The 12841-nt window shown below is 41.0% G+C and overlaps 1 protein-coding gene across 4 annotated transcripts in view; it reads left to right on the forward strand.

Annotated features, from left to right (window-relative positions):
* The window catches only part of trpc6a (transient receptor potential cation channel, subfamily C, member 6a), a 40145-nt gene that overhangs the window by 21923 nt on the left and 5381 nt on the right, over positions 1-12841 (forward strand). For all 4 annotated transcript variants that reach the window (XR_014699555.1, XM_084565054.1, XM_084565055.1 and 1 more), the window contains exons 3-11: positions 3115-3247; positions 4235-4535; positions 4856-5041; positions 7167-7331; positions 7443-7686; positions 7882-8109; positions 8581-8845; positions 9717-9912; positions 12127-12327. Coding sequence is in view for 3 of the 4 variants with exons in the window: in XM_084565054.1 (XP_084421180.1) it covers positions 3115-3247; positions 4235-4535; positions 4856-5041; positions 7167-7331; positions 7443-7686; positions 7882-8109; positions 8581-8845; positions 9717-9912; positions 12127-12327 (1919 nt within the window). In the remaining variant the exon portion in view is untranslated. The remainder of the gene's footprint in view (positions 1-3114; positions 3248-4234; positions 4536-4855; positions 5042-7166; positions 7332-7442; positions 7687-7881; positions 8110-8580; positions 8846-9716; positions 9913-12126; positions 12328-12841) is intronic.

Here is a 12841-nt window from a genome sequence, read left to right on the forward strand (position 1 = left end):
TTCATTTTACTATAGGCCTATAACTTTTGAAGTGTTCACCCAATCCTTATGAAACGTAACAGCCATCATTGTAGTATGCTTGTGTATAATCATGCCAAGTTTTGTGAAATTCGGGCTGTAGGGTTCGCTACAACGACTGCATGTTTATATCTCACAAACCACCACAGTAAATGCATACAAGCCCACCAAATTTCGTTGCTTCCGACCCGGCTGACTCTCATTCACTTGTCAGCTATATGCGGCTTTCAGGCCGTGTCGGACCCACTTATGCCTCTGCGTCCCGCTCAGGGACGACTTCGCCACGGCATGGACCCCTTTATGATTGCTTGCGATCATCTAGTTTAAGGTTGTTTTCTTTTATCCCACAGATGTGACAGAATACTATTTCCTTTATATTTTTCATTACTGTAAGCATTTATAGTTTTATTTTCCTTCATAGTTACCGTGTGGATCATTGGTGACATGTTTGTCCAGCGTGGTGCCTAGAGAGCTACAGAGACCTTTCATCCAGTTGAAAACATTCACATCCCAACCATCTCCCCTCTCCTCTGGTGTTCCCCAAGGCTCTGTACTAGGCCCTATTCTGTTTATCATCTATCTCCTCCCCCTTGGTCAGATCCTCCGTAAATTCAACATCCACTTCCACTGTTATGCGGACGACACCCAGCTCTACCTTTCTTCAAAACCCACCTCCACATTCCCGCCCTCCTCCCTCTGTGACTGTTTACAAGAAGTTAAAACCTGGTTCTCTTCCAATTTCCTGAAACTCAACAGTGATAAAACAGAGGTTCTCCTCATTGGTTCCAAGTCCACTCTCACTAAAACTCCAAGTTTCACCATCCCCATTGATAACTCCTCTGTTTGCCCCTCCCCGCAGGTTAAGAGTTTGGGTGTCGTCCTTGATGGTACTCTTTCATTCCAAAGCCACATCAATAACATTACTCGGTCAGCGTATTACCATCTACGCAACATCAACCGTCTCCGCCCATCCCTCACTCCCAACTCCACTGCCATCCTAGTCCACACCCTGGCCACATCTCGGCTGGACTATTGCAACTCCCTTCTCTTTGGTCTTCCCCACAAGTACATCCATAAACTCCAATTGGTTCAGAATTCTGCTGCCCGCATCATCACCAGGATCCCATCCATCAATCACATCACACCTGTTCTGCAACAGCTTCACTGCCTTCCGGTCAAATTTCGTGTGGACTTCAAGATTCTGCTCCACACCTTCAAGGCCATTCATAACCTCTCTCCCCCATACATATCTGACCTTCTCCACATCAACACTCCTTCCCGGACACTCAGATCTGCCTCATCTATCAGCCTCATTGTGCCTCCTGCCCGTCTGACCACCATGGGGGCCAGAGCCTTCAGCCGCTCTGCCCCCGGTCTCTGGAATTCTCTCCCACCAAGCATCAGGAACATTGACACACTCTCCACCTTCAAATCACATCTGAAAACCCACCTTTTTAAACAGGCGTACTCCCTTTAACATTCTTTTAGTGATTTAGTATTTTATTATTTTATCTGTTGTTGTTATTGTTTGTTGCTGTAAGGTGTCCTTGAGTGCCATGAAAGGCGCCCCAAATAAAATGTATTATTATTATTATTATTATTAAGAAACCTCCGCAGACTGGACGTATGTGTCTGATGTCTGGTTGGTGTGAACTTTGATGGAAAAGCATTCTCCTCTTTTTTTCCTACTGCCTGTGAGGAAGGGCATCATCCTCTGAGGTGGCAGTGACATGTGAGAGGTCAGCCAAATCGAGCTGGTCATCATGATGAAGGAGGACATGCACCCACTTACACCTTTGCTCTTCCTCATTACTATAATCCCACCCTTAAGCCCACTGAGACTTGTACAGTCACCATTTTGTGTTTAATGTCTTGTATTTAAGTTCTGTTCAGAAGTTATAGGTCACATTTCAATAAATTCTCTTTGAATTTACACTCCTTAGGTCTATTGTGCTGACGGTAAATGGTACATTTTACATTAAAATATCACTGTCAACTGAAAGTACAAGCAAATCATAATAATTGATTATTAATCATAATAATGTATTTACAGTATTAATAACAAAAATGATTACTGCTATTCAAGCAATAGTTATTTCATAATCTTATTTAGAAAAACATCAATACTAAAGTTAACACCTCCGGGCTGTAACAAGGAATCAGTGATGAAGTGAAGACTTTCAAATTGTTTTCTGCACTGACGAGAAGTCCTGGTACTCCAGCTCTTCATCTCATGTTGAACATCACTGCAGCCTGACTGGATCACTTTACACAAACAGACATGTAAAATAATGTGTTATGACATAACACTTAATATAACTCACCACCGTGCAACAGGGCATCATTTATTTAAGGAAAAAGTCATCATATATTACTATATATTAATATTTTATTGTAACAGAACACAGCTGAACACTTAATATCAAACCAAACCAAGTTTGTCATTAACGTTGTCGTAACATTGATCATATGGAAAAAGTAACGTCAACAAGACATAAACGTTTCCCACTTTATGTGGTGGATAATATTTTCCAACTTCACACAGATGCACTTTATTTAAAAGTATCATCCCTCTGAATTCTAAAACTTCAGTATTACGTTTTAACTTGGGTGCCATGACAAGCTCCTGTTAGCCTGTCGTTATCCTCCCGCTAGCCTCTCGTTATCCTCCCGTTAGCCTCGCTAACACACCAGAGCTATGCTGGAAGGCTATCCTAAGGCTAATTCATTAGCTGGCTAATTATCTAATTAACTTCTGCTAACAGGCTAGCAATGTTGGGCACAGACACTTAACATATGAATAATCCTTAAAATCACTTACCGGATAAAGTGAAGGACACATTTCTGAGATGTTCTGGTGGGAGTTGCAGCAAAGCAGCCAGGTATTTAAAATGAGTCATTAACTCCTCATGAGGATCAGGGTTTGAACAAACGAAGTCCATCGCTTTTTGGGATCGCTTTTTGATTAGTTTTACTGCCGCTGAACTAAAAGCTTCAACCAAAAATAAAGACAAGCAATTATTACACAAAATTAAGAATTGTCAAAGTAACCGGTATCAAACCAGGTCTATTCTGTGTGTGTTGTGTGTATTACAGGTAAAGGTTACATCCGTATCACGGAGGCCTTGCTTGGTCATCCTTCCTTTAGAGATGCACATCGTCTGACTGCGAGTCCTGCTCAGGTAGACATGTTGGATGACTTCTATGCCTATGATGAAGATGGGACAAGGTAAGACAGTTACAAAGGCAATACACTGTTTGGCCAAAAAAAGTCCCCATCAAAACAAAACACACTAATATTTCGCTGGACCGCCTTTAGCTTCGATTACAAGCCCGTGCTATCTAGGGGAGGAAAAAACCCATTGATGGAATAACCTGGTCATTCAGTATATTCAGGTAGTCAGCTGACCTCATTCTTTGGGCACGTAATGTTGCTGAACCTAGACCTGACCAACTGCAGCAACCACACATTATAACACTGCCCCCACAGGCTTGTACAGTTGGCACTAGGCATGATTGGAAAATCACCTCATCTGCCTCTCTTCTTACCCTGATGCGCCCATCACACTGGAACAGGGTAAATCTGGACTCATCAGACCACATGACCTTCTTCCATTGCTGCAGAGTCCAAGGAAACTAACCAAGAAATAGTTTGGCACATCAAACTTATTATCACACTGTTTGTGAGCTTTAGAGCTCGATTTTTGTAACCAGCAACGGGTTTTCCCATTCCCAGTCTTTGACCTAAGTTAAGATAGTCAGCTGCTGGCAGTAGCTTCATATTTACTGCACACAGATATGAGAGTCCTATCTAATCAAATGCTTGACAAGAAAACTAGAAAGATTAATGTCAAACTCAGACTTGCAATGGACCACTGTATCTTTGTAAAGTAAACAACACCAGCAGTAGGAGGAGGTGGGAGAGATGAAGGGAGCTGTGGAAGAAAATGGCAGTGGAGCAGAGGTTCACCTGTATGAATATAAAAAGACGTTATTGATCATCTGCAGTTAAACAGTTGATGGATGAGTCAGAGATAGTACGACATGAATAGAACAGGTGATACTAATTACTTTAGCGGAAGATTTCTACATTTATTGCTCTTTCATTATAAATATGAAAACTGTATCTTCTCTCCCTTGAAGAAAGAGAGCACAGACAAGTGAATGGGGTGCTGGAACCTGCCTTTGATTTATCACTGTTTGTACATTCGCACAGGTTTTCTCATGATGTGACTCCAGTGATTCTTGCAGCACACTGTCAGGAATACGAGATAGTCCACACATTGCTGAGTAAAGGGGCTCGCATTGATCCTCCTCATGACTACTTCTGTGGCTGCGACTCGTGTAACTACCAGCAGCAGTTTGACTCCTTCAGCCATTCCCGATCAAGGATCAATGCATACAGAGGCCTTGCCAGTCCTGCTTACCTCTCCCTGTCCAATGAGGACCCCGTATTGGCAGCCCTGGAGCTCAGCAACGAACTGGCCATGCTGGCTAATATAGAGAAAGAGTTTAAGGTACAAATGCCAGTCCAATAAGACCTATAACAATTTTATACCACAAAGATCATACTCTCCTTGTTATCTTTGAATGTAAAAAAATGATTATTCATTGTAGGATGGTATTAGAAAAGTTGCCAATGCAGTTTTTTGTTTCAAAATGGGATAATTATTTTTTAAGTGCAGTTAAAATGGTGACATTTCCTCAAATAATTACATAATGTCACCTACAAACTCCTTGCTTCATTCGTAACTTTAGCATCAGACCACTTCTGCTGCAGTTCGTCTGAAATGTTTCACTCTTGGGTGTACATTTTATTCCACTGTGGTCCCCATAGAACGACTACTGCCATCTGTCGAGCCAGTGTAAGGACTACATGGTGGGCCTCCTGGATCTATGTCGCAGCACAGAAGAAGTGGAGGCCATACTGAGTGGAGAAACTGCCTCTGAGGAGAGCTATGATATTCCAGGCCGCCCCTCCCTCACACGGCTCAAATTAGCCATTAAATATGAACTCAAAAAGGTCAGTGTGCTTTCGGACAGGTAATGACACAGAGGTCAGAAAGGAGTTTTATGAGCATGTAAACATTTATCTATGTTAAAGGATCACAGTCATACATTCAAACTGATTTCCAACTATCCAACCAGAGATTTATTTCACAGCTCCTTGTCAACAAGTAAACGGTTTATGGATAACTGATCACTGGGTCACACTCTCAATTACCATTTGATTGTTTTTTAAATTACACATATGGCAGCTGAGCAGTCTTGACAATGTCATCACAGAGAATGCAAAGTGGTCCAACAGGGTTTTCAGCTAAACATGATGGTAAAAAACTCAAAAAAAAAATAAATGTCAAATTAAAAGTAATAAATAAAACTACAAGCAATAATAAAGGGGTCCATGCATGAGTGGGTTGGACACGGCCTGAAAGGAGGCAAAGTGTCTGTGGAGGAATCCTTTGGCTGACAAATGAATGAGAGTCAGGTGGGTCAGAAGCAACGAAATTTGGTGTGCTTGTATGCGTTTACTGTGGTGGTTTGTGAGATATAAATATGTAGTCATTGTAGCACTCCCTACAGCCCGAATTTCACGAAACTTGGCATGATTGTACGCAAACATATTACAATGACGGCTGTTAAGATTCATAAGGATTGGGTGAACACATAGGTTATAGGCCTAAAGTAATATGAAAGTTTCCATGTCACCTGTAGCGCCCCCTGTAGGCATAATGTCACGCAACTTGATGGGCGTCTACACAATATATTATTGAAATTGAAATGTTGCTTTTGTTGCATCCCCTAGAGACCAAGGGTCCATTAGAACCAGGGCTATGTAAGGAATCAGAAGGAGGAAGAATTTTGTTTCTAGGGCACATGGTTCTCAAGATATGAGCCAAAATGTAAATTGATTTATTATAGCGACACCTAGCTGTAGGCATGTGTATTGACACCTTGACAAAGTGACATGCTAGGACTTCTACCAAGTTACCAGGTTTGATGCCTTTTGTCCTTGCAGTTTGTCCTGGGCAGACATTTGCAGGTACGCAAGAAAATCAAGGCGAAGGTAAAGAATAAAAATCGCAACAAAATCAATAGGGATCGTGCAACGTCGTTGCATGGACCCCTAACTAGATGATCGCAAGCAATCATAAAGGGGTCCATGCCGTGACGAAGTCATCCCTGAGCGGGACGCAGAGGCATTAGTCATCAGTAGCGCACCTTATAGACCTTATTGCACTAAACTTGGTGGGCGTGTAAGGAGTCATCCACAGATTATTATTGTCAAATTTCAAGCAGTTTACTGTGGTGGTTTGTGAGATATTAACATGTAGTCGTTGTAGCGCCCCTCACTGCCCGAATTTCACGAAACTTGGCATGATTGTATACAAGCATGTTATAATGACGGTTTTTAAGTTTCATAAGGACTGGGTGAATACTTCAAAAGTTATAGGCCTTAAAGTCATGTGAAATGTTTCTGTGTCATCCGTAGCGTCCCCTGTAGACATAATGTCACACAACTTGATGGGCGTCTACACAATATTTTACAGAATGTGTATGCCAAATTTCATGAAGTAAGCTATTGCAGTTTTTGAAATATTGAAATGTTGCTTTTGTAGTGCCCCCTAGATACCAAGGGTCACAAAAGTTGTGGTGCTTGTACAAAATCATGTTATTATCAATGATATGAAGTTTGACTAAGTTTGGGTATATACCTCACAAAATATTAGCTTTGGAGTTATACTGCGCCATGCCTTAAAAATTAATTAGACATTACCTTTGTTGTCAATAACCCTGCTAAAGTTCTTTTGAAGAATTTTCAGGGCACACGGTTCTCAAAATATGAGCCAAAATGTAAAATGGCTTTTTTAGCCAAAAAAATTAATCAGTTGATAATTATATTTCAAGGGGAAAATGCAAAACTCTAATGTGAGGATTTTCTGCTTTTGTCTGATTTTGTTGTTGTTTCAAAATTAACATCTTTGAGGCTTGAACTGTTTCTCATTGTTTAAAAGATGTTACCAAGATAACTGGATTGTATTTTGTTAAACAATTAATCACCAAAATAATTGCCAGATTAACCTTGTGACACTTACCATTACTGGAGTATGTTAATAACCAGTTCCCTTAATTTTCCTGTTCTTCAGTTTGTGGCTCATCCTAATTGCCAGCAGCAGCTGCTGAGCATCTGGTATGAGAACTTGCCCGGTCTGAGACAACAAACCACTGCCATTAAACTGCTGGTGGTGCTGGCGGTGGCTATAGGACTGCCAGGACTTGCTGTGGCTTACTGGGTCGCTCCGTGTAGTAGAGTATGTAACATATGCTCTCTGAGTTCACTCATGCACAGATGTACAATCTAGACTTTGAATTCCCTGCAGGTTGTTGGATCTCAAGCTTCTGTTACTCCATTTCCTTCTTAGGTGGGGAAAGTGATGCGCAGCCCCTTCATGAAGTTTGTGGCCCATGCTTCATCCTTTACAATATTCTTGGGTCTTCTCATCCTGAATGCTGCTGACCGTTTTGCAGGCACCACCCTGTTACCAAACATGACCCACCATCAGTATCCAGGAGGTCCACAATTCTACTCTGACCAGCTGCTGCTCTACCGGATGACGACGACACCCTTCACCTGGATGGAGATCCTCATCATTTCATGGGTCATGGGTGAGCATAAGATGATGATCAAGAATCAATTTTACAGAGACTCCCGGCTTAAGAGACACACATATAAATAACATAACATTTAAATAAAACACTTATGAAAAATATGATGATAATGATGATGACGATGATGATGATGATGTTAAAAATCTTCATGAATAATCCTGTGTGTATCACATTATTTAACTTGTATTGCAGGCATGATTTGGGCTGAGGTTAAGGAAATCTGGAGTCAGGGACCCGGAGAATACCTGGTTGAACCGTGGAACTTCCTAGATTTTGGGATGCTGGCAATCTTCCTTGCCTCCTTCAGCTGCCGATTTTCAGCTCTGAGACATGCTGACATAGCCCAGACCTTTGTATATTCACATTACACAACACTAATTAATGTCACACTGCCCCCCGAGATAAACTACTTTACTCTGGGTGAGCATGTTCACACACCTGCAGACTAAAATTAAATGCAGTTTAAATAGCAGCATTAGCTTAATGTAAACAACTGCTTCAAGTTAGCACAAGGTGGTCCATAGGAGCATATAGTTGAAGACCTGGACAAGCTCTGGGCACTCATACTGACGGCCAAGCCATCAGTAAGAGTCATCAGTATGAGGATAAATAAGAGATTAAAAGTATCAAAAGCAGTTTTTGAGTGAGTAGCATCACTCAAACTGAGTAGCATCTATACGATTTACATTGACTTTATCACAAACTTCTCTCGGAGGAGAACAAGAGCACAAGAAAAAAATGCTCATTTTCCCAATTCTCTGTCTTTACTCTTCAAGTGTCCTCCTAAATTTGCATTACATTGTGCTACCCAGCATGACTTGCTTGAAATATTGTTTTAACCAAGGCAGATTTAGCAACATTTACTAGCTGATTCATGTTTTGTTTTTGCAGCACGTATCTACTGGTTGCCGTCAGATCCCCAGTTGGTGTCAGAGGGTCTGTACGCGGTTGCAGTGGTGCTGAGCTTCTCTCGGATTGCCTACATCCTCCCAGCCAATGAGAGCTTCGGCCCACTGCAGATCTCGTTAGGAAGGACCGTCAAGGACATCTTCAAGTTTATGGTCATCTTTATCTTGGTCTTCCTGGCGTTCATGATCGGCATGTTCAACCTGTACTCTTATTACCTGGGGGCGAAGCAGAATGATGCCTTTACTACGTGAGACATTCACTGTGCACACCACAAATTTGATACAGTTGCTCCCTTAAATTTCACTACCAACTTATCAAACCACTATATAGATTCAGATATCAGAAAGGCTAGATAATTATGAATGAAAACATGGATATTATAAGAGCATAATTCATATTCTTGTAATTTCATACATTCACAAGAATAGACAATGCTAATACTATGGACACAGTCAGAGAGGAATGCTCCGAGAGATTTTCAAGCTTAAAGCCATTTAAACTGAAATCACATCTATGTGGGGCACAGGTCATTAGCAGTGCAACAAAAACTACTCAGATTATTTTATTTGAAGGATGTAAGAGGCCATGACATGAAAACATCATGTGTTTAAAAGCAAAACAAAAAATTACAGTAAATTAGAGAGGTAAAAATATGCTGAAAGACATTGAAAATGTTCTTTCCTCTCCCGTCACTTCACCTCCTTGGTTACACTGGTTGTTATGGCCAATATAGGTCATTCTGTGCTGGTTGGGACAGCTTTACAAATATAACAGCATTTTTACAAAACTAGAATGTAAGAAATTAATATAATATGATGGATTACCTGGCTATCAGAAGAATGTTTTAGTCCCTGCAGGTTTATTTTCATGAAATAGTTAAATAAATCGAAGTCAATAGCTGCCCAAATGTTTGGAAAAAAATAAAAAATCAGTTTGCAGAGTAATGTAAACATCTTAAATGTGTGTGGCTCAAATGTGAGCCTAAAAAACAAAATTTAATTCTTCCTTTGCTTTTCTCAAAGATCCTCTTTAATGTCTCCGTTGTGATGATTAATGGTTTGTTTAAATTCGAAAATAACTCTTCTCTCATCTCCCCCCGTCTCTTTCTCTGCATCTAGCCTGGAGGAGAGCTTCAAGACATTGTTTTGGGCTATATTTGGACTGTCCGAGGTCAAGTCTGTTATAATCAACAACGGGCACAAATTCATCGAGAACATTGGTTACGTGCTGTACGGGGTCTACAACGTTACCATGGTGATAGTGCTGCTCAACATGCTCATCGCCATGATTAACAGTTCCTTCCAGGAGATAGAGGTTTGTCAGCAAAATGTTTAATGATCATTGGGGCAAGCTCTATCAGCAGTCTGACTATCTTCACAAGAGGCATACATTCACTCTTAAAGACTTTCTTGTAATAAAACATTTAACAGTAAATTAATGGTACCATGCTGTTGTTGAATTTTACTGTTTATTACAGTCTTTTCAATAACAGCATAAAACTATTATTTTCCACCTTTACAGTAATATGCAGGCAAAGGACTACCAGTTAAGGTTAATTTACATTTTAGATTTTAAATTTTTTACAAATGATATATCTGAGGTTTACCATGTGTATCTCTTATTAACAAAATACAACTGAAGAGGCTTCACACTGTTCCAGCTGATGGAGACCTAATCACATGATCAGGAGACTGCTGTGTAGAAAATAGAACAGAATAGAATGTCTTTATTGTCATTGTAGTACAACGAAATTAAGGTGGCCTGAGGTCCCCTTTTAGGTGCAGTAAAAAAAAAAAATAAGGTAAGGAATGTAAGAAAAACTAGAATAAAAAAAATAAGTATCTACAAAACTATAAGACTATAGACACTGGCATGACATAACAACTGTTATTGCAACATGAAGTTATTGCACTTACACACCACATTACACACCAGAAAGTTATTATAAGTTGCACATATGAAATTATTGCACACATGTATTGCACATTACTATGAGAATTATTGTACATTCACTTTATTTCTTTAGTGTTTGAGTTTTTCAGTGCTATTATGGCTCTTGCATAGAAGACATTCCTCAGTCTATTATTACTGGCCTTCAGACTTCTGTACCGTCTACCAGATGGGAGCAGTTCAAAGACTGAGTGTCCAGGGTGGGTTGTGTCCTTTATTATCGCCTGGGCCTTCCTCAGGCAGCGGGAGTTGTATAGATCCTGTAAAGAGCGGATGGGGCAGCCGATGATCCTCTGGGCTGTGGTGACAACCCTCTGGAGCGCCTTAGTGTCTGCTGCAGTGCAGCTGGAAAACCACACGCAGATACAGTAAGTTAGGATGCTCTCTATGGAGCATCGGTAAAAGGAAACTAGCAGTCTCTGGGAGAGGTGATTGTTCTTTAGTGTCCTCAGGAAATAGAGTCTCTGTTGTGCCTTTTTTACGATGGCTCTGGTGTTGGTGCTCCAGGTCAGGTCATCCTCAATGTCCACACCCAGGAACCGGAAGCTGGAGACCCTCTCCACACACTCCCCTCCAATGAACAGTGGCTGAGTGGCCACTTCCCTGGACCAGTTTCTCGAGGCACTTCGTGATGATAGGCGTAAGTGCCACCGGACGGTAGTCATTAAAACTGCTGATGGTGTTCTTCTTACGGAGTGGAACAATAATGGAGAACTTCAGGCAGGGGGGGACAACAGCCTGACTGAGGGACTGGTTGAAGATGCTGGTCACCCCAGCCAGCTGAGCTGCACAGTCCTTCAGCACCTGTCCAGAGACACCATCAGGGCCCACAACTTTCTTTGGGTTCACTTAGAAAGTTTATCCCAGACAAGCCCTCATTTGTGTTACGTCCTTGGGAAGGTCTAGGGGAACTTAGGGATGAACCCAGGATGACCACTGAATTCGAGAGTTGAGTCTAGATGTAAAGCAAACTTAACAGAATTTATTTAGTTTTTTTATTTTTTTATTTTTTTTGACATGATTAAAAAAATGCCGTATATCTCCCTAGCTTTTTCCATGTATAAGCAGCTCAAGGTCTAATAACTTCAGACAATGAAATGCACCATCAAATTGTTGATTTACAGCTTCCTTCTCTCTGTTACCACAGGTGAAGTTGTTAATTCATTGTCGTTGAGAGGATTTGGACCGTTCCACTGTTAGTGTTAGCAGATGCCTTTTCAGATGGGACTGAGACTTAGACTTAGACTTAGATAAACTTTATTCATCCACAAGGGAAATTGCTTGGTCACAGTAGCTTAGTTGTACATAAAAACACTCTTAAGAACCTCAGATAAAAAAAAGATTAAATTAAATAAAATAGAAAAAAAAAATAAGTAAAATAAAATCTAGTAAGATAAAATAAAAATGTAGTGAATGTGTGAAATGTAGTGGTACATTTGTTGTATTTCAGGACTGACTTACATATTCTGCATGTCACGGCGGAATGGGCTTCATATTAAGTGGACTAGTCAATTAGTCGGTACAACCTCTACTATCTACATGTTTTTCTTCTCTCTCCTCTTTTGTGTCCCTCTTTAGGATGATGCTGACGTTGAGTGGAAGTTTGCTAGGGCAAAACTTTGGTTCTCCTACTTTGAGGAGGGAAGGACGCTCCCTGTGCCCTTTAACCTTGTACCCAGTCCAAAATCTATGCTGGGACTGGCCATGGCCATGAAGGCCCTTCTCCTGCAATTTGTGGAAGGACAGAGTGAGGAGAACTCTGAGACCCAGCTTAACCAGGTACCATCAAACATGACACGTAGAGTTTGTACTCTCTCAGCTTGTGAGGTCCAGACAGAGCAGACAGACCTCTCAGCAGTTTAGACTGCATCACAGGTTGCACCTCAGACCTGAGAGACTTTAAATATTGTAGATCAGTCACTGTGTTATTCATATGTTTGTTTAGCCACTGCAGCCACCGTACTAAAGAACCAGGTTACTACTACTAACCCTGCATCATTCCTGAAAGCACGAAACATGGTGTCAGAAGTGGGAGTTTCACACACATTTGAGGGAGGACAAGTCCTCATTCCCACTGAATCCAAGTAGAATCCCGAATGCCTGAAAAGATAGTTTTGGAAAGTTCAATGCACGCAATCAGAGGGTTGGAGAGACCATTGAATCATATGTCAGTGACTTGAGAATTAAAGCAAAAAGCTGCAACTTTGGAGATCTATGTGAAGAGCTAGTTCAGGACAGACTTGTCTGTGGCATAAATAATGCTAATCTGAGGAAAGTGCTATTATGTGATAGT

Source organism: Chelon labrosus (assembly GCF_963514085.1).
Source record: "Chelon labrosus genome assembly, chromosome: 17".
NCBI lineage: Eukaryota > Metazoa > Chordata > Actinopteri > Mugiliformes > Mugilidae > Chelon > Chelon labrosus.